The sequence below is a fragment of the Rhincodon typus genome, chromosome 4, assembly GCF_021869965.1.
Source record: "Rhincodon typus isolate 14 chromosome 4, sRhiTyp1.1, whole genome shotgun sequence".
NCBI lineage: Eukaryota > Metazoa > Chordata > Chondrichthyes > Orectolobiformes > Rhincodontidae > Rhincodon > Rhincodon typus.
The window spans coordinates 99,533,875-99,556,249 of record NC_063335.1 but is presented as its reverse complement, the minus strand read 5'-3'; the positions used below and the strand labels follow the sequence as shown (position 1 = coordinate 99,556,249).

The following is a 22,375-nucleotide window of genomic DNA, read 5'->3' as shown; positions in this document are numbered from 1 at the left end:
AAACAGACGCAGCCTGTTCAACCTATTTTCATCAGCAACCTGCTCACTCTTTACATAAATCTAGTAAGCTTTCTCTGAACTGCATTCCGTGCATTTATATCTTTCCTTAAATAAGGAGACAAAACTATGTTAACCTCAGCTAAGATAAATGTAGAAACATATAATTTCCTGAGTTCTCTTGAGCCAAACTTAGAAAAAAAACAACCAGGCTTAGTACAAACTGATCACTGCCCAATGTCCTCTGCTGCAAGATATAGCTTAGTTGAAGAAACATTTGTCTTAATGATCTACCCACTACATTGATCATACAGGCTCAAATATAAAGGATTAAGCATCCTTGAAGAAAGGAAGTTTAAGGACAAATTACACTCCACAGTCTGTGGACTAAATCTTGGCTGATACTTTACTACAGTACTGAGAGATGAAATTCTAAACTGAAACCTCTCAGGTGGATGTTAAACATTTTCATTATAGAATTTGAACAAGAGCAAAAGAATACAGCAGTCTTTATTTTTTTCCCCATTAACAGACTATTTCACTATTTTATTCTCTGATTTATGTAATTACTCTTTGTAGGAGTTAGCTAAACACCAATTAGTTGTTGTGGTTACACTCCTGACAACAACCTACTGCTTCAAAAGCACTTCACTGACTTTGTGACATGCTGAAGTCATGGAAGGTACTATATAAATGCAAGTTTTGTACTTTCCATGCAGCAAAGTTACAAAGTGCTGTAAAACTTGAACTCAATTGTTGGCAAAGAATCCCAAATATTTCTGCTGAAGCTCAGTCACGTGCAAACACCATCAATGGTTCAAACAGGTAAGGTAATGCCATATGCCTTTCCCACTAATGCATTGGTATAGTTTGGCTGGGAGTCTAATGGCACAAAACAACAATAATAATTCTACATTTAAACTATGGGGAGTAAATTATCTTCTATAAATCCACAAATATAAAAATAAAGTCCACTAGGAGCTGAAAATAAAAACATACATTTGGACCCATCAGAGTGCACAACTTCATTTTAAATTAAAGTTCTTACTTCTAACTGAAAAAAAATACCTAAGGTGGAATACATTTTGAAAACCACTAGTGGAAGCTCTTTGTTCATTTAGGAATCAACAAGAAAACAACTTCCTTTAATACTACAGTCTGATGAGGGCAGGCTTCAGAGGAAGGCTGGAACTGCATATAATAACAGCCTTCAAATGTGTCGTACATCACTTTAAGTGGATCTCCTCTCAAAACGAGCACAAAGGAGCTAAGTGAAAGAGCTCGGCTTTCCTTTATCTTTCTGACATCCACTGTTTCGAGGCAGCATGTTGCACTGAAATGCTTTGGGGAGCAGTACTGCTGTTTTTCAGTGTGCACCATGTATTACCCACTGACTCTGCTTCATTTACAGGCTGCAAGAATGTCCACTATGACCTGGTCTTTCTGCTGGACACTTCCTACAGCGTGGGCAAGGAGAACTTTGAAAAAGTCAGGCAGTGGGTGGCCAACTTGGCGGGGACGTTTGATATTGGTCCAGATAAGACAAGAGTAGGGGTCGTAAGCTACAGTGACAAGCCTCACACAGAATTCAACTTAGGCACTTATCAGAACATAGAAGATATCCAGCAGGCTGCAGCAAGCATCAGATACCGCCGAGGAAATACTGTAACTGGAGAGGCCATTGGCTATGTCACCTTGAACAGCTTCTCACAGCAAGCTGGCGGGAGACCCAATGATCCAAACATTCAGAAAGTGACAATTCTTTTGACAGATGGCAGAAGTCAGGATGAAGTGTTGCCAAATGCCACATTGGCTCACTCCGCTGGCATCAGGCTGTTTGCTGTGGGTGTTGGTGATGCCCTTAAAGAAGAACTAGAGGAGATTGCCTCAGAACCCAAATCAGCTCACATGTTCCACGTTACTGACTTCAATGCCATAGACAAGATCCGAGGAGTATTACGACAAAGGCTATGTCAAAGTAAGTACTTACTGTTTGTCATGTGGTGAACCCCGTTGGGAAAGAAGATGTTTCCTGGCTATTATGAAAAGCAGTTTAACTTCTTTTAATGTGATAAGCTTCATGTGCCTGTGAACATTTGTTCTTCCATTTTTAAACCAATGTTACTGCAACTACCCATGATTAAAAACAACAATGTCAGAAGCCATTGCCCGAGCCCGTAAAACACCACATGATTGGGTAAGCAAAGGTTATTTTGGCAAAGATTGTCAAATTGAGTCTGTAATATGTGTGATTTTGTTGATCCTTTCTCAGGATTGGGCCTGAATTAAATCTTAGCGGTGAGATGTTTCATTGCATTTTGCTCTGCTTTGGTTTTTGCAAGCAGCCAGCTGTGACAGGTTAGACTTCTTTGAGATGGCCGAGGGTACATGGGAGTAATGTGAATTCAGGGTGACAGCAGTAGAATGAGAGAATGCTCCACTTTGATCTAAAAGAACTCCATGATGATTAATTGTTCTGTGGGAACCCCAAAGGCCACTTGGCATCTGGAGAAACCACCCCATTCCTTTCCTCATGAAATGAAAACAAAAATTTTTGGAGAGACTTAACAGGTCTGACAGCATCTATGGAGAGAAAGTAAGGTTAATATTTCGAGCCCAGTGACCCTTCTTCAGAACTGATGGCAGATGCCACCAGACCTGCTGAGTTCCTCAGGCAATTTCTGCACTTTGTTTCAGATCTTCAGCATTCACAATACTTTATTTCGCTTTAGCCTTTTTTCCACAGAAGTTGCCAAGCTCGCATATAACACCTCCGATTGCATATTGAAGTAGCTTTCCACAACTCCCACTAAAAACCATCTCTGAAATGTAAATCAGCCCATAAATTGGGTGTCTGAAATCTCCGCTGGAATCTCCTCAGCTGATCTTTCATGTGCCAGCTGAGATATACAGTGCATGCAATTGAAAATCCCTTCACATGTCCTTTAGAAGGTCCGCCACTTAAATCAAACATTGATAACTGGAAATTATAAATGAGTAGAAGCTTATTATTGGTGTTTGTTTAATTTGACAAGTTGAATTACCTGAGTGTCTGTGGATTTGAGAGGATGCCCAATAAGCACATGAAGGATAAATGACTGGAGGGATATGGTGATAGAATTAATTGATTTGGGTAGCAAGAGGTTATTGTGAAGTATGAACATGGTCTTAGATTTGTTAGACCATTTTGCTTGTTTCTGTGCTATAACTTCAATACAATGTCCATTTCTGTGTATGCATAACCATCATATCAAGTTGTTATACAGCCCCATTATGCCCATCTTTCTCCAAAGAAAAGATTCAATTCTCAGACTGGTGAATTATTTGTTTGCACTATTGTTTGATATTGATAAGGCATTTGTGTGAAAATTAGCCCATTTTGTTTGTTGATGCTGTACAATTTTAATCTGCAACACTTCAAACTATATGAAGAAATTTTTTTTGTACCGGATTTGATTTTGCTTTCATGAGTTGAGCAGGTATGTGGCAAGTGAAGGTTCACATTCTGAAATTTACTTCCATTGGATCCTGAAGCCTGGCAGTAATTTTCACAGGATATTCCTTTGTGGCTACTCCCGCTCTGGCTCTGTCACTTTGCCATAAAATGGAGTGGAGGGAAAACTCACATAAGCAGGATTCATACAGAAAGTATCTCTCAGTTACAGCAGCAGATCAGTTGAAACCCTGAAGCAATTAACCTCTGTGATTTCAATGCCTTTGGATTGGGTGGGTTCTCAGAATGAGGCTCCAGTGGTGAACATATTAATGTCCTCACGCCACTGAATTAGCAACTTACCAAAAAAAGAAGTCTCGCCGTGTCTAGCCCAGGAATAAGTGAGGTGATCCATAATATTTCTGCCAATGGTTTATTTTAAGAGCTGCACACTCAAAGGAAAACTAATGACAGTTCTTTCCATTTTCACTGGATGAAAACACCTAATTATTCATGAAACTAGCAAATGACTTGAAAGAAGTAATTAAAGAGCACCGTCTTCATCTCTAGGGCGATAGCAAAGGCAGGCCAACTATGAATCATTTTTGACTGAATGATGTCACGCACATGGCATCTGCCATTCTCACAATCCTATGTTTTCATGTGGATTATCCATTCACCAGGTATTTTTCATAAGAAGAATATGGGTTTGACTAAAGTATTTTGATCAAAGCCGTGCCCCCTTCATTATTGGGTAAACCACTGAGAATATGAGTATTCCAAACCCTCGGTTCTAATTTGGTGAAGTAAAATGGTTACGATGCAAATCTTTGTATGATCCTAATATTGACCACTGTACACCATAGGTCTGTGCCACTGTCTTGTTGTTGCTTAGACAATCCCTGAAAGCTGACAATTTAAGAATGTCGAAAGGAGGAAGGAACATGACACTAACTGGCGTCTGTTAATTTCATTGTTTTCGACTGATCTGGAACTGCCTAGGAAACAATATTTTAGTAGAAATTTTACAACATCATAAACCCAGTTAGTCACGTTATGAATAGGAAATAATTCAAAAAACAGTTCCAGTTTAGAAGACCATCTGGCCCACACTGTCTCTTTTGAAGTGCAATCTTAAACCATTTGGGGGTGGTACAGTGGCCCAGTGGTTAGCCCTGCTGTTTCACAGTATCAGGGACCCAGGTTCGATTCCACCCTCGGGCAACTGTCTGTGTGGAGTTTACACGTTATCCTTGTGTTTGCGTGGGCTTTCTCCAAGTGCTCCGGTTTCATCCCATAGTCCAAAGATGCAGGGAAGGTGGATTGGCCATGCTAAATTGCCCACAATGTGCAGGCTAGGTGGATTATCCATCAGAAATGCAAGGCTATAGGGATAGGATTGGGGGGGAGGTTTGGATCTGGGTGGGATGCTCTTCAGAGAGTCAGCATGGACTCAATGGACCAAATGGCCTACTTCCAGGGATTTGATGATTCTTTCCCATGCTCTCTGCAATTATGTTTCTTATTATTCCTTAAAATGATTTAAAAGTGAATTAACTGGCTCGATTACACTTTCTGGCAAAAATTCCATTCTCTAGTAGCTTCCTGTGTAATGTCTAATTTCTTACTTCACTTTTTCAGTGAACAGTTTCAATTGATGACCACTCATAAATGACTCCTTAATCAGAAGCAATGGGTTTCCTTATTCACTTAGTCAAACTTCCATTTTAATTTAAAAAATACACCCCTTCCATTGAATTACTTTCCAATATTGCTGAGCCAGTGAAGCTTATTCCTGTTTCATAAGCCTGCCTTCCCACCTATAGTGTTTTGAACTGGTTCTGAGATATGGGTGCGATGGGCAAGGTCATAATTATTGCCCACCTCCATTGTCCTGATTTTGCTTTAAGTGATGCAGACCTTGTTGTAATAGAGATGCCACAATGGTCTCTCACAGGAATTTCCAGTAAATGAAAGCCAGAAGAACTGTGGATGCTGTAAATTAGAAACAAAAACAGAAATTGCTGGAAAAGCTCAGCGGGTCTGGCAGCATCTGCGGAGAGAAATCAGTGTTAATGTTTTGGGTGAAATGACCCTTCCTTAGAACTGTTCTGACCCACCTTTACAGATTTACAGCATTTGCAGTTCTTTCGGTTTAGATTTGGAAACTCTTAATTTGGCTTTGCATATTTTCTTTGGTACCTAGATTTGTCTCTTTAAGAGAGAGAGGGATATGCTTCATTAAACATTATGGCATCAGAACTAATGGTTTTCCTCCTTTATAAGCAGCCAGGATCTAAGATGATTTGCTAATTTAAGCCCGTTTATTCTAATGTTTGGTTGCGGGGGTTGGGGGTGAAGGTGTTGGTGGTAAAGAGGTGGGAGAGAAGATAGAGGTAACAAGGTGTAGAGCTGGAGGAACACAGCAGGCCAAGCAGCATCAGAGGAGCAAGAAAGCTGACATTTCAGGTCTGGACCCTTCTTCAGAAACCCAGAAGATAACTGGTTATACAAATTTTCCATGGTTGTTAAAGCAACAAATTTGGGGACACTAAACGGAATTTGAAAATTGATTTCTGACTGTAAAAGTATTATTTATGCTTTTAAAACAAACAAAAAATTGACTCAAGATATATTAAGTAAGCTGAATATCTGGACTTAGTAATGTTTATGTTATGAATGACTGCTCACTAATTGAGTGCTGAGTGCCAACAGCTTCATGGCTGTCAGCAGTTAAAGGCACAGACATTACTGAGCTGCATTGATTAGAATGGACAATGTTTCATGAGTGATTTCAAGGTATGTTCATGCGTGTGTGAGATTGACAGAGACCACTGAAGCGAACAGTAATCACAGATGAGTGACAAAGCTACATTCCAACTTAAGTCAGCCAAACTTGTTTTTTTTAGGGAAAGTCACTTATGAAGTTCGACAACTGAATTCTGACAGATAACTGCAGCATTTTCAAAGCTGCCAAAATCTCCTGTTCAAATTCCTGAATATTTCAAATATTCAGTGACCTTCTATGAAAATAAAACTGTTCATTTAGCTTTCCTTGTCTTCTACAAATATATTTCATAGAATCCCCACAGTATGGAAACAGGCCCTTCGGCCCAACAAGTCCACACCAACCCTCAGAGTATCCCACTCAGACCCATCAGGCAATCAACCAGCCCAGCTCGTCCCCGCCTCCCTAAGCTACCCCCATCTCCTACCTACTAACCTCATCCCAACCCCTTGACCTGTCCATCCTCCCTGGACTGACCTATCCCCTCCCTAACACCCCACCTACACTCACCTTTACTGGCTCCATCCCCGCCTCTTTGACCTGTCTGTTTCCTCTCCACCTATCTTCTCCTCTATCCATCTTCTATCCGCCTCCCCCTCTCTCCCTATTTATTTCAGAACCCCCTTCCCCTCCCCCATTTCTGATGAAGGGTCTAGGCCCGAAACGTCAGCCTTTTTGCTCCAATGATGCTGCTTGGCCTGCTGTGTTCATCCAGCTCTGCACCTTGTTGTCTCAGGCGATCCACCTAGCCTGCACACAGACATAGGGAGAATGTGCAAACTCCACACAGACAGTCACCCGAGGGTAGAATCAAACTCAGGTCCCTGGTGCTGTGAGGCAGCAGTGCTAACCACTGAGCCACCATGCCACCCACGTTTGAAAGGGAAAAGAGCAGGGCTGACAATTTTTGCTACTGAATTATCATTTAATCAATACAGACCATACTGCCACTAGCCATCAATCTATGCTATTCAATTATTGGGCATTAGAATAACAGGACATTGGAATATTATGAATTTTTTGGCTAAGTGCGAATCGGAATAAGTTTGATGATTGATTCTCACCACAAGGCCAAGTGAGTTTTGTTGCTCCATCTTACCTCACTGCATTAATTGGCAGTTCAGTCCTTATCACATGCAATATCCACCACATCTTACTAATGTGGCATTCTTGTAACAACTTGCCACTCACCAGAAATCCTGGAATTGAATGGCACACAAAATTGCCACCAGCACCATCTTTAAAAGCCCTTTGTGCACATGGTCAATGCGCAGCTGCTTTGCACTGTTCCCAACATTTGCCCAGACATGACAAACAGGTGGAAACTAATACACTGTTTTGCGGGGCTTGAATGGATGTTAATGGATTGGAGATGTATCATGAGCATTCTCCAAGCCTGGCACATGTCTGATGCCCATGTCTGTGAATGCGAAATGCATGTGGCCACCGCCTGTGGAGTGACCCCAAAATGTTGGCGTCTGGTGCCCAATGCAGTTGTTTTGGAACAAGCAGCAAGTCCAATTTGTCAAGAACCTGCTCTGGTTTCCCATATCGAGTTTTCCTGATGGCTGCTTTGTATGGCAGGTCAAGTAAGATTGCAACCCCCGTGTCAGTTTTTAAGTAATACTCAGGGTCACTTGGGAACTCGCCATTACCTAGAAAGTATCTTTGATGACAAACAGAGTGTTTTTTACAGCCTCAGTGCGGAAAGTCCCGTGGTAGAGAGTTGCATTGCCAGAACTCATCAGTGGGCAGAGCTGGGACAACTAACAGTTTGAGGATCATGTAGGAAGGCTATTTCATCTTGGGGTTGGGGTAGATATCTCCAATGCATATAGGACACATGCCAAAGGATGAATTCCCTGCACCCCCAATCCCACTTTTTCACTTCAGATTGTGAGAAAATGCATGTCTCACTCTTGACTGACTGCAGAGATCAATAATATTGTGGTATGGGCAGTGTAAAATTCAGATCAGTTTGTCTGTTTAGAGGGCCAATTCGCCAATCACTTGCTTATTCATTGGAATAGTCATGTAAATGCTGTGGTACAAGACCAGCTCAAAGGCTAGCAATCCTGCAGTGAATAACTCACTTCCTGACTTTGCAAATCTTATATACCATCTACAAGATACAAGCCAGGAGTAGGATGGAATATTCCCCACTAGCATGGATAAGCGCAGCTCCAACAACACAAGAAAATTGAAACCACCCTGGACGAAGCAGCCCATTTGATTAATACCACATCCACAAACATCCACCACCAATACTCAGTAACAGCAGTACATATGATCTGCAAGATACACTGTTGAAATTCACCAATGCTTCTCAGACAGCACCTTCCAAAACCACAACCACTATCATGAACCTGCAAATTCTTTACTAAATGACCCACTTTCTTGACTTGGAAAAATATCATTGTTTCTTCATTGTGAGTGGGTCAAAACCTTGTAACTCCCTCCTTAATGACATTGTGAGTTGACCTACATCAAAATGGACTGCAACTGTCCAAGAAGGCAGCTGACTGCTAACTTTGCAAGGGCAACTAGGAAGGGCAATGCTGGACCAATCAGCCAAACCTACATCCTATACGTGAATATAGAAAAGCTCAATTGCTCATTTATGATTTTGGTTTTGAAAGGCAGATGGTAACTAAAGTGTTGTGAACTGATGTAATTGTGCTCGATTTTATGCGCATGTAGGATGACAGCTGTACCAATTTGCAAATACAAAATTGCAGCTACGAACAGTGGGATAAAAAACTTACAGTGGGGTAATGTGATGTATATATTTTGTGAGGAAAGTAAAATGTGAAGTTATACACAAAAGAAAGATGTTGAACAAAAAGCTTAAAAGTGTTCAGGTGTAGAATTCCTTTGAAATGTGAGGGTATAGAGATAAGGCCACAAAATATTTCAATAATATTTTGGGTTCATAAGTACAGGTTTTGCCAATAGCAAGTGGCAATGGTAAAAGCAAAAGGTTGATTGAAATTAGAGAATACAGATTGATTGATTGATTGTTATGTGTACCAGAGTACAGCGAAAAACTTTGTTTACATGCAGTACAGGCAGGTCATATGAAGCAAGGATGTACGGATCAAAGATTGTAAAAAACTCTGACAGAGGCGTACAGGTTACATTGCACAGGGTGTGCACAAGGCAAGATCAACGTAAGCAAGATGGTAATTTTTACAGATTTAGAATTTACGTTTAAAAGTGTAGAATGGTTATAAGAAATGTTAGAATTAGATCTGCTGTAGGGAACCCCCCACAAGTCACACGGTGTCAACGCCATCTTGAATCCAAACAGTGGGCAATTTTGCTAACACTACTACGGAAAGATATTAAAGCTATGGAGGGAATGGAGTGTAGATTCACCAGAATGACAATAGGCTGGAATCCAGTCAGTTGCTGATCTAATTGAAACCTCTGAGAGAATATCAACTACTCGACTTGTGGACCCGTTGACAAGGTGCACGACTGTAACTTAGATTATTCCAACTGTACCTCTCTCAGCATTGACTTCTACCATCCAGAAGAACAAGGAAAGTAATCTCATTGGAACAACATTGTTCTGACGTGAATGTATATCATTGTTCCATCTGTCTGTACACTGGAAATCCCTAACAAAAACAGAAATTACTGGAATAAGCTCAGCAGGTCTGGCAGCAACTGTGGAGATAAATCAGAGCTAACTTTTTGGGTCTCATGATCACCATTATTTTCACCTTTTCAAAAAAAATTGTGGTTACTTAAACTAATTACTTTAATTATTTGAACATACAATTGGTGCAGTTTGTATTATTTAAGTTTGTGTTGAATATAATTCTACTTCCTGGTCTTTAATCTTTAATGTTTGATTTAGTATTGGCAAAACTAATTCTAGCGAATGCCAACTACTAGAGCTCAGGCTGTGGGAGAAACAAAAGGTCTTTTTTTTTATGCCAGTTAAAGACAGGTTTCACAATTCAGGAATGGATGCCATGTATGATTTATTGATCATAACTAATAGGCCTTAATGGTTCTATTACTGAACTAATTATCAAGAGCTCTGGACAAATGTTTGAAAGACATGTGGTTAAATCTCCCCATCTAATTTAAGTTTAGTTAGTTCAATAAGTCCAGAGTAAAAAGTTAGTGACAGTAATGGCAAAATGCAATTACTTGATTCTTGTAAAAACGATCAGGTTTTCTCATTAAGAGAAGAAAATTGACCGTCATTACCTGGTGTGTCCTATATTTGATGCCATGACCTATATGATTGATTCTTAATTTCCCTCTGAAATAGCCTAACAAGGATCTTAGTTGGGTAAAAACGTCTGTAAATGATGGCCTTGCCTGTTGTGCCCATATTCTACGAATGAATAAAATATGAATTTATGATTCTATAAACAAATGAAGTTGGTTATCAGATTTGGGTTCTTCAAATGTTTCTTCCTCCTCTTCTCTTGAAGGAATCAATTTATGCTGTATCATCATCCATGGATCAGCCTCAAACAAGGAATCATTCTTAATGAGGCCATACATTAGGTGTCAACAGAGCTTGGAGAGTTCCATGACTGAACCCAATCTTGTTCCTGCATAATTTCTGCACACATACAAATTCTAGCAAAAATCAATCATCATCAGTCGTCAGGATCGCTCAAATCCTGGGAATGAAAGCCAGTGATGGAGTGCTAACTTCAGCTGACCACTTCATTTCAGTTGATTAACAACAAACTTTATATATGTCTCCCTCTCTCCTTTGGATTACATGAATTAAAGCACTATACAAGTTGGAAAATATAGAACACAGAACTCAGAACATAGAACAGTACAGCACAAAAACATTGTGCGATTCTAAACTAATCCCATCTGCCTGCACATGGTCCATAAACCTCTATTCCCCATCAGTTTATGTGTTTGACTAAATGCCTCTTAAATGTTGCTATCGTATCTGCTTCTGTCACCTCCCCTGGTAGAACATATCAGGAAACTACCACCCTCTGGTGTTAAAAACTTGGCTCACACATCTCCTTTAAACTCTACCCCCTCCTCCCAATTTAAACTTATGCCCCTTATAATTTGACATTTCCAGCTTGGAAAAAAGACTCCAAATATCCACTCTATCCATGCTTGTCAATTTTCTATACTTCTATCAGCTCATACCTCAGTCTCCGATGTACTAGTGAAAACAATCCAAGTTTTTCCAAGCTCTCCATATAGCTAATAGACTCCAATCAAGACAGCATCCTGGCACACCTGTTTTGCACCCCATCCAAAGTCTCCACATCCTTCATATATTGTGACAACGACAACTGCACACAATACTTCAAATGTGGTCGAACTAAAGTTTTACACAGCTACAACATTACTTGACAATTTTTAGACTCAATAACCCAACTGATGAAGGCAAGCATGTTGTATGCCTTCTTTACCACCAATTCCATTTGTATTTCCACTTTCATGGAGCTATGGACTTGTACCCTAAAATTCCTCTCTTTGTCAATGCTCCTGAGGGCCCTGCCATTTATTATACCATTTCCTGTTGCATTTGGCCTTCCAAATGCATTAACTCATCCCTGTCCAGATAAAACTTCATCTGCTATTTCTCCATCCAACTTTTCAACTGATCTGTATCCTGTTGCATTCTTTGACACAACTCCATCAATGGTCACATTGCCTGCAAACTTATAAATCAGGGGACCTAAGTTTTCTTTCACATCCATATATTCAATATATATAAATATGGTGTGTGTGTGTGTGTGTGTGCGCGCGCGCGCGTGCACGTATATATACACATAGCAACAGAGGTCCTAGCACTGATCCTTACAGAACACCACTGGTCACAGAATAACACCCCTCAGAGCCAATTTTGTATCTAACATACCAACTTACCATGGATACCATATGATTTAATCTTCTAGACCAGCCTACCCTGAGGGACCTCATTAAATCCTTTGATAAATTTCATGTAGACAATATACACTGCCCTACCCTCAATCATCTTCATCACTTCCTCAAAAATCTCAGTCAAATTTGTGAGACAACGCCTTCCCTGCACAACGTCATCCTTAATAAGTCTATTCTTTTCAAATGTGAGTAAATCCTGTCCCTCAGAATCTTCTCCAATAATTTCCCCACCTCTGATGTAACACTCACTGGCCTCTCATTTCCTGGATTATCCCTGCTGCCCTTCTTATACAGAGGAATAATATTGGCTAGTCTCCAATCTTCTGTGACCTTGCCATGACTAAAGAGGATACAAAGATGTATGTCAAGGCCCCAGCAATGCCTCCTTCATGAATAGATTCTGGAACTTATCGACTTTAATGTTTTTCAACATAGATGCCAAGCAGGAAAAATAATTTAGAATGGGCACTGAGGGATAGACTAAAGAAAGGATCAGATTAAACAAAAAAGGGGAGGTGGTCTGGAAAGAGGCATCTGAATGCAAGAAGGGAGTTAGGTAAGGAAGATGAATTTTAAGCGTGTGAGTGATCCTCTGACAATGGGGCGGGGAGAAAAGAACGATGGGTGGAATCTTCCCAGGCCCTGAAATGACATGGTCACGGTGAGAAACGTTGGGAAAATCAAATGAGGTGTCCAGCAAGGACCTTCTTAACGTCAAGAGCAAAAAATTCCATTTTAAGCTTAATGGCACTCTTACAGCACATCTCTAATTCAATTACAGTATTGTTCTGCACTTCAATGCTGTAATTTGGAGTTTATTGGCACTCCTTATTGCAATGCTACTGCAAGGGAATGGTACACAGCTCATGGTTTTGACCAGGGTGCACTTAATGGACCCTTGCTTGCTCTCTTAGTGCTCACTCACTATGTGCCTGCCTCCATGCTTGCAGCAGCCCTGTTTTGCTTTGCCTTCCCTTTTTTGCACTTTGTCCCCACAGCCAGAGTCAACAGGCTCACAGTGCTTTCACCTTATCTTGCCATACCTTTTAGAGGAGCGACAAAGTTAGGCAGCTTGCATGGTTGTCAGCAGTCATCAGTGAACTTAGCAGACATGATGCTCGAGGGCACTTTGCTACATCAATCTAACAGCTGCACTAGGAGCCAGCCAAACAACCCACTAAACGCACTGCATATGCATTAAAAAATGACCATGTCTCAAAAGTGTAAGGGCAGTAGTAAGGGCAAGCCAAGGAAGATGCCCTTCAGGCAGGGGCAGTAAGTCAAGGGCATCATCCAATATCAGTCCAGAGACTCAAGCATAGTCAGTCAATCAGGTTATAGTCGGGATCCTCTCCTTGCAGGGGATAAGGAGCAGAATTTCAGACACCGCAGCATCTATCTTGTCTCTTTCTGCCTTACTACGGGCTCTATTTTCCTGGATTGAGTCGAAGAGAGTGATTGAGTAAGATGAAAGAGATTGGCACTTGTATTGGCACTGGTGTAAAAAGCTAATGAGATTCCGCAGTGAGTGAGTAGGCAACACAGAGGCTATTCAGGATTAGTAGCCTGGGGCTAGATTGGGTGAGAGCAAGAGAGGAAGACATTGCGTGTGACGGTAAGCATGATGGAAGGTGTGGGTCGTAGCAGAGATAGAGTGAGAGTGAGATAACACATAGAGGATGGTGGAACTAATCCTGATCACTGACCTTCTTGCAGCATTGCTGGCCATTCCTCTGCAGGGTAGAGGTTGCATTTGCCCAAGCAGCAAACACAGAACAAGCTTATGTTGTGTCCTATGCCAGTGTTGAGGGAACTAAATGGCCTCCACTACACCATTCATCCACTAAGACCTCAACTCCCTGTCTACAAAGTGAGACACAAATACCCCTTATATGTCATATTTGGAAAAATATCATAAACCACGCAGGCAGCTCTGGACTGAAACTTCTTGACTGGGTGCACAAAAGTGTTTTAAATACAGCATGGTTATTTGAAAACCCAGAATATCATGCCATTGGTCAGTATTTCTGGCTACTGTGACTGGGAGCATCAGGCTAGCATTGGGTGAGCGTGGCTTCCATAAGAATGTGATACATAGTTAATTAGGTGGATTTGGGACAATGGCACAAGAAAACTCACTCGATGTCTTCCATGAAATTCAATAAAAATGGCATGGCCAATTTCAGGTATGATGCAGCCTAATAATCTCCAGACAAAGAAGTGAAGAACTTAGATAGAGATTTATGGCTGGAAAGGATTGCCATGCAAGTGTGCAGGGAGACTGTTTACTGATTAGAAGATTAATGAAAGAGATCTTAAAGTCAATTATCTGCAGTCAGTAATTAGAGATGGAATGAGCCAAGCACATCTAGATTTTCTGAAGAATAATGGAAGTGACACCAACAAAAAGAATACTTGTGAAGCCAATGAAATAATGAAGGAATGGTTAAGGGTTTTAAAATGGAGGGAGAGATATATATATTTGTCAGAAACAAATGGAATAAAGCAAACTGGACAAGAACTTGATTTGATGTAAAATGTTCAGTTCAGCATTAAAGACAATGTTATCATTACATAGCACAATATCCAATCTAAGAGAACAGTCTAAGTAACTAATGGAGTTAGAGTCAAGGGTATGTAGAGATCAAAGCTCAGTACTTAGATGCTGTTGTCAAGGAAGAAGCAGAGTTCTTTTTTGAAACACAGACCTCTGAGAGACCTAAATTTATTATCTTGTTTTTGTGAGTCAAATGGCATCTTCTTGATCAGTTAGATATCCCATTATAACTTCTGTAATGTTGTGTAACACTTCTGATATGCTATGACCTTCAATACAATTCAAATTACTTTTGTCACCAAACAGAGAAACTCACTGTCACACTGAAAGTATTCCAAGCACATCATTTAGAAACTACATCAAACAGTTTCCGTTGAAGGGTCACCGTCTGACACTAACATGATTGATTGGGTTGCCCCTCAGGGTTCTGCAATGAGATCATTACAGTTCCCACACCATATTAATGGGCAGCAACATATCTGTACTGCACAAAACTTACTTTCATCTGCCACCGAAGCAGTTCCACTCTAACCATGAGCAAATCAAAAGAATGGGAAAGGTTTTAACAGGTTCAGAATATAAATCAAGAATGATAAAAAGAATATTCAGTGAGTGAGAACTCCACCTACTCCTATCCGAGCTTGTAGGAACATTCAGATATAGGAACACAAATAGATTAAGCTCCTCAATCAAAATCTGGCGAATGATCAGAGCTGATGTATATCTTAAATTCAGTTACTGGTCTTGATTCTGAAATCCTTTTCCAGCCTGAAAATGGAGAGATGCCATTAAAGAAAACTGTGAACTGTGAACTCTTGTAGGTTGCGTAGCAGATTGTGGACTGGTTGAAAGAAAGGCTGTTCTGGGTGGAAGACATATCTGTGTTTTACCCTTCAAGGAATACACAAGGAAGAAGTTTTTAAAATAATGCACTGCAATCCCTGGACTCCACGTGGAGTGTTGGCCTCATTATGTGCGAAATTGTGGTTTGGGTTGCACTGTACTGAACTGTGCTGTGAAGGGACCCCATTGAGGGCTTCCATTTAGACAACCTTGCATGCTCTGATTGCTGAAAACAAGTTGCTCGCAAAGTCACTGTTAGAAACTGGACAATCCCCTTTCAGCCAACTGCACAACCAAGAAGCTGCAAATAGCTACGCAACTGCCAAAGGCACCAATATTTAAATTAATATGCGACAGCTGCACTGTTTCACAACCTATTCATCACAGACAAGCCAAAATCTGATTTTTTTTTTACTTTTACTTCTTGCGGTCATTGCTAAACTGTATAGGTGTGGCACATTTTGTTATCTTTTTAGTTGCTCATAAACTCCGGCTTTCTTTAACTCAAGAATAGAAAACAACATCCATGGGGTCAGGGATCCTTAGATTCATAGAATCATACGATAAGAAGAGGCCCTTTGGCCCATTGAGTCTATACCGCCAAAAATATACTATTCCCGACACTAGTAACACTTTCCCTCGCTAGGCTCATAGCCTGAACATTGTGACACTTCAAGTGCACACCCAAATATTTTTTAAAGGTCGTGTGGTTTCCCACCTCAACTACCCTCCCAGGCAGTGCATTCACCCTTTGGGTAAAAAAAAAGGTTTTCCGCAAATCCCCTCTAAATATCCTACCTGCCACTTCAAAATTATGCCCCCTGGCTATTGACCCTTCAACTAAGGGGAACAGCCATTTTCTATTCACCCTTCCATGTCCCTCATAATCTTATATGACTCAATCTGTCCATCCACAGCCATTTCTGCTCCAAAGAAAACATTTCCAATTTATCCATCCTCTCCTAGTAGCTGAAAAGCTCCATCTCAGGCAACATCCAGGTAAATCTCCTTAGCAATCCCTCCAGTGCAATCACATGCTTCCTATAGTGTGGTGACCAAAACAGCTCATAGAATTCCAGCTGTGACTTAACCAAAGTTCGAGACAGCTCCAACATAATCTCTCTACTGTTGTCATCAGTTCCATGACTGATAAAGGCAAATGTCCCAAATGCTTTCCTAAACATTTCTAGTTGTCCCCTTTAGAACCAAGTGACTGAGTGGCTTGCGATGTTGTATCAGAAATCATTTTATGGTCAATCATGTTGGTGTCTTTGTAGGTGAGGCTGCAGAAAAGTTTTCTGGTAAAGATTATTGGTTGTGCTTTTACTCCAACATTGCAGCTTTGTGGTCACTTTTAACAACATGAACAACTTTTTTTTTAATTTCAAGGTATTTAAAATCCAAATTTAAAGTCTCATACTAACATGATGGGGTATTAACTCAGGTTCTCTGATCTATTATATATCCATCATACATGCCAATAATTCTCATTTCTATTGCATTTAATCTTGTTCCCCATCGAAAATGAAAAATTATACTCTTAGTATCAACATTATTATTTTATGTAAAAAAATCCCTTCTTTTTCATCTGGATAGTAATTGAAGAGAAAATAATTTTACATTTTTACTTCCATCCTAAACTAATTGATATTTGTTATATTAGTTTACATTGCCATTAAGTATACATGAGGGAGAAGAGCACTGGAACACATTGAGACTAAGAATGAGATGTGGAAGAGAAGAGAGAGGCAGAAGAATTACAGTCCTTTGGACAGGAGGGAGTGAAGTATGGATTCAGCCAGGGATGGTTAAGAGAGCAGCAAAATCAGAAGGTAAAGCAAGTTACAACCAAATACATTTTTCACCCCCAGGGTGTTGAGATTAATAACTTTTGATGATGTTTACAATAAAACTGCAATACTGATCCAACCTGTCCCCAGGCAAGATTCTCCAATTTGTTATGATTCTGGATGGAATGGTGACAAATGGTTATGTTCCTGGGTGAGGACAGACAAACTATTTCTGCTTCTTTGCACAACCTCACTCTCTTGGTTGTCCATGACAGCATAATTTAAGAATACCAAGCTGAACAAAGCTGGTGGAATTTTCTGAGGTGCTGACCAAGTGCTTGGATGAGGGTAATGCAGTTGATGTTGTTTATATGGATTTCAGCAAGGCCTTGACAAGGTCCTAGATGGGGAAAGTAATAAAGAAGGTAAACGCTCATGGGATCCCAGGTAAATTGACAAGGTGGATCCAAAATTGGCTTGATAGGAGAGTGAGGGTCGTGGTAGAAAGCTGTTTGACCGATTGGAGTCTGGCATGGATCAGTGCTTTGTCCCTTATTGTTTGTGATATTCATAAAGAATTTAGATGTGAATGTGGGAAGGATGATAAGTAATTTATGGATGATTAAAAGATTAGCCGGTTGGTTGACAGTGAGGAGGAAGGTGATAGCTTACAGGAAAATATAAATGGATTGGTTAAATGGACAGATCAGTGGCAGATGCAGTTTGACCCTTATAAATGTGAGGTGATGCACTTTGGAAGAAGGAACAAGACGAGCAAGTACTCAATGAATGGCAAGACACTAGGAGGCTAAGCAGAATAGAGGGATCTTGGGGTGCTTGTTCACAGATTCCTGAAGGTGCCAGGACAGGTTATTAGGCTAGTGTCACCGAAACCTAAGAATGAATAAAGCAGTGAGAGAAATATCACTGGCCTTAAAGTATTGCACCTTCGATAGCTATTTCTGATATTAGAAGGTGATAATGCTGTTTCTACAGAAAGATTTGTCCATTGAGAAACATATAAAGTCCTCACACCACCCTATCAAATATTTCTTAAATCATTACAGAATCTTCAAAAAGCATTCCTTAAAAAGATATGAACAAAACTTTGAGTAACCAGTGATAATATGTTTATTGCCTTTATTTCACCATATAACCATTTTTTATGAAAACTGTTTTGCAGTTTTTAATCTAACTGAAAGAGCATCATTGTGTGTTTAATTTTCCACTGTCAGAAGAACATGAGAGGGCTCATTCTAATTCAGTTAACAACGGTTCATAATTAACACAGACATGGATAACCTCTACACAACAGAGATTGTATATCTAAAGTAATATCCTGGTTCATAGCAATGAAGGCTCATTAGTGGCTTAGATTTGTGGCACGCATTTTGAGAGAAAAATATCTGAAATAAAGCCTTGAAAATGTAACACACATATCCTTCAAATAAACAATCCATATCTGAAATAATTCCAATTGAAACTTCAACAACTAAATTTGGAAAATAAAAGTTGTTGATAAAGCTCAGCAGTCCAGCAGCATCTGTGAAGAAAAATCAGAGTTAACATTTCGATCCAGAGACCATTCCTCAGAACTGATGGTAGCTAGGAAAGTGTCGGGTAAAATGCAGAAAATTGGGTGTGGAGAGGGGTTAAGGAGTAAATGATAAGTTAGGATAGAGCCCAAAAAGAGAGAAGAATAGTTGGACAGACAAAGGAGTTGATAACGATCTGGCTAGGAGAGTGAATGGGGACTGTTAGTGACTAACAATAGGTAGGGTGTAGTGGCAGGCTATGTGATAACAAGGCCTGGTGTGTGGGGTGGAGGTTCTAGGACATGGGAGTGTTCAGGCCCTAAAGTTATTGAACTTGATATCGAGTCCGGAGGGCTGCAGGGTCCCCAAGCGGAAAATGATGTGTTGTTCTTCCAGCTTGTATGGAGCTTCACTGGAACACTACAGTAAGCCTGAGACAGAGATGTTGGCCAGGGAACAGGGTGGTGCGTTAAATTGGCAGGCAACTGGAAGCTCAGGATCTTTTTTTACAGGCAGAACGTAAATATTCTGCAAAGCGGTCACCCAGTCTACACTTTGTTTCCCCGATGTAGAGGAAACCACATTATAAGCAGCGAACACAGTAGACTGTGGGAAGCCCTTCCCCTCCCCCTTTTCTGATGAAGGGTCTAGGCCCGAAACGTCAGCCTCTCTGCTCCTATGATGCTGCTTGGCCTGCTGTGTTCATCCAGTCCTGCACCTTGTTGTCTCGGATTCTCCAGCATCTGCAGTTCCTACTATCTCTGACTGTGGGAAGTGCAGGTGAAGTGTTGCTTCATCTGGTAGGTATGTTTGGGCCCTTGGAGAGAGGGAAGGGAGGATGTAAATGGGCACATGTTGCACCTTTGGCGGTTGCAGGGAAAAGTGCCATGGGACTGTGGGGGTGTTGGGGGGTAGCTTTTGAGAGTGAAGGAAGAGTGGGCCAGGCTGTCCCGGAGGGAACGGTCCCTATGGAAGGCAGAAAAGGAGGGGAGGGGAATATGAGTCTGGTGGTGGCATTTTGCTGTAGGTCGCAGAAATGGCGGCTAATGATCAATAATTCAAGTTACTCTTTATTTGTTCACAGGATGTGGGCATAGCAGGCTAGGCCAGCATTTATTATCCATCTTGAATTTCCAAAAGTGAAGTTAAGCATCAAGTCCATTGCTGTTGGTCTGGATTCACAAATAGGCCAGACCAAAGGATGGCAGATTTCTTTCCCTGAAGGACATCATGAAACAGATTTTTGTTTAACGGCAATGGTTACATGATTGGCATTAGCCCAACTCTTCATTCCATGTTTGATCAAATTCACACTTCACCATCTGACATCAGCTGTGGTGGGATTTGAACCCATAATCCAGAACATTAGCCTGGGGTTCTGGATTATTTGTCCAATGGCATTGTCACAACATGACCGTATATGTCACTGGCTCAGCCTAGCATTTATTGTCCATCCCTTATTGCCCTCAAACTGAGTACCATGATAAACTGATCCAGGGGATACTGAAAAGACCAATACTGTGGGTCTGGAGTTATATATAGGGCAGACCAGGAAAGAATGGTAACTTTGAACGAGATGGGTTTTTACATGGTCAATATTAGGCCAGCTTTTAATTACAGATTTTTCCTTTCCAGCCATGGTGGGATTCAAACCGTGACACCAGAACGTTAGATATCAGGAGTTCTTGATTACAAGGGAGGCAGTGATATAGTGGTATTGGTGATCTAGCCAATGATACCCACATCTCAGAAATGAATTTTAAAAACATTCATATTGTTGCTTTATATCACAAATTTTAAAAGTCCTCTTTCAATGTGAAGAAACAAGATACATTAAAAAAATACTGTGTACCAATACCATTTTGAGTCGGGCATTATAGACAAAGTAAAACAAGTTCAGAGTTTTAGAGGATTGTGCAACATTTGGAAATGTGATGATGAGCCTTGATGTAAACATTCTTTTGATACTGGAAGAGTGTGCAGGAGTACAGGGAGAGGTTGGAGCACATAATGAAGGTAAGATTATGCAAAGGATAAATCTTCTCAAAGATGTTTAAATCATATAATAATTTGGAAAATTGTCTTCCACATTTCAGTTTAAAATCTCATGTTATACATCCTTTCAATGATGTCAAATCAGCTTCCAAGCAGATAATAACAATTAACACTGTTCAAGTCAACCATATCAAGACAGACAGACACACACACACACATATATAAATGAATAAATAAAAACATTGCTTTTCTCCCTCTAATGAAGGACTAACAGACATTTATTTTTATCAATCTAGTGTCCCCTTAAGAGAAAACTGACAAAATAGTAACTGTCAAATGAAGTCATGATCAAAGTAACTGAAGCAAGACATATGCTATGAGGCCAGACAACAAGATACTGATGACAGATATTTTTACCAAATTATCACACTTGCATTCCTGCCTATAGTTAGAGACAACATAATGTCTACACTTGAGGAGTGGACAGTAAATAAATTACTAGGAGGAAAGCAGGACTACATTACATGGCTCCGTGTTTGTGAATTGGTTCAAGATAATTCTTGTCTCCAAAACCAAATAACTAATGGTAGTTTTTTTTAAAAAAAGAGAATATATTGATATATGATATAACAAAACTAAAGATGAAAAGTGCCAACTTTTCAGTGAATAGTTGTGGAATTTTATACTCCTCAAGGACAAGAGAATGATATAGCTGTTGAATGGTAGGTGAGAGTAGGTTAACATTTTGGAATCTGAAATCTTCCACCCCAAAGGCACCCACTGTTGTTTGAAGCAGGGAGTGGACGACTCTAACTCCTATTAAAATGTTGGTCAGTTATTTAAGTATGTTAATAGAGTTTCATGGCTTAAACTTTAAAGAATGAAGAAAACCTTATAAGTACCTTTCATGACCACTCAACATCTCAAAGGTCAACATAGGCCTCAAAGTACTTTTGAAGTGTATTAATTTCACAATGGAGGCTGCCAATTTGTGCAAGTACTCACAAACAGCAATTTGATAATTACCAGATTACCAGATGATGTGGATTGACAAATAAATATTTGCCAGAATACCTAGGTTAATTGTCCTGCTAAAATAGTTCTTTTTTGCAGTGCTATCTGGTTAGTAATACTTCACGACTCTATTTCCCTGCAATGCTTCCTCTGTAAGCATCCATCCAATTCCCTTTAGAAAGTTCCTTTTGATTCTTCTACTATTACTCTTTCAGACTGTGCCTTCCAGAGTATGAAGTATTAAAATGTACAGTACAAACTAACTAGTTAAATTAAAGCTTCACTGCAGACAGTTGTGGAAGGTCTAATAATTACTGCTACGCTGCTCTGGCTTGACAACTTTCCAGACTTCTGAATTTGTTTGGTGTTGGAAATGTTGGATCAATGAATTTATCTTTTAGAACAGAAGATGAGACAATGTTCCAGAGATAGTAGGAACTGCAGATGCTGGAGAATCTGAGATAACAAGGTGTAGAGCTGGATGAACACAGCAGGCCAAGCAGCATCAGAGGAGCAGGAAAGCTGACGTTT

The 22,375-nt window shown here is 40.2% G+C and overlaps 1 protein-coding gene across 1 annotated transcript in view; it reads left to right on the top strand.

Annotated features, from left to right (window-relative positions):
- Positions 1-22,375, top strand: part of col22a1 (collagen, type XXII, alpha 1) — a 266,290-nt gene that overhangs the window by 15,327 nt on the left and 228,588 nt on the right. Inside the window, exon 2 of the mRNA XM_048596182.1 lies at positions 1,409-1,975. Within this exon, the coding sequence (XP_048452139.1) occupies positions 1,409-1,975 (567 nt within the window). The remainder of the gene's footprint in view (positions 1-1,408; positions 1,976-22,375) is intronic.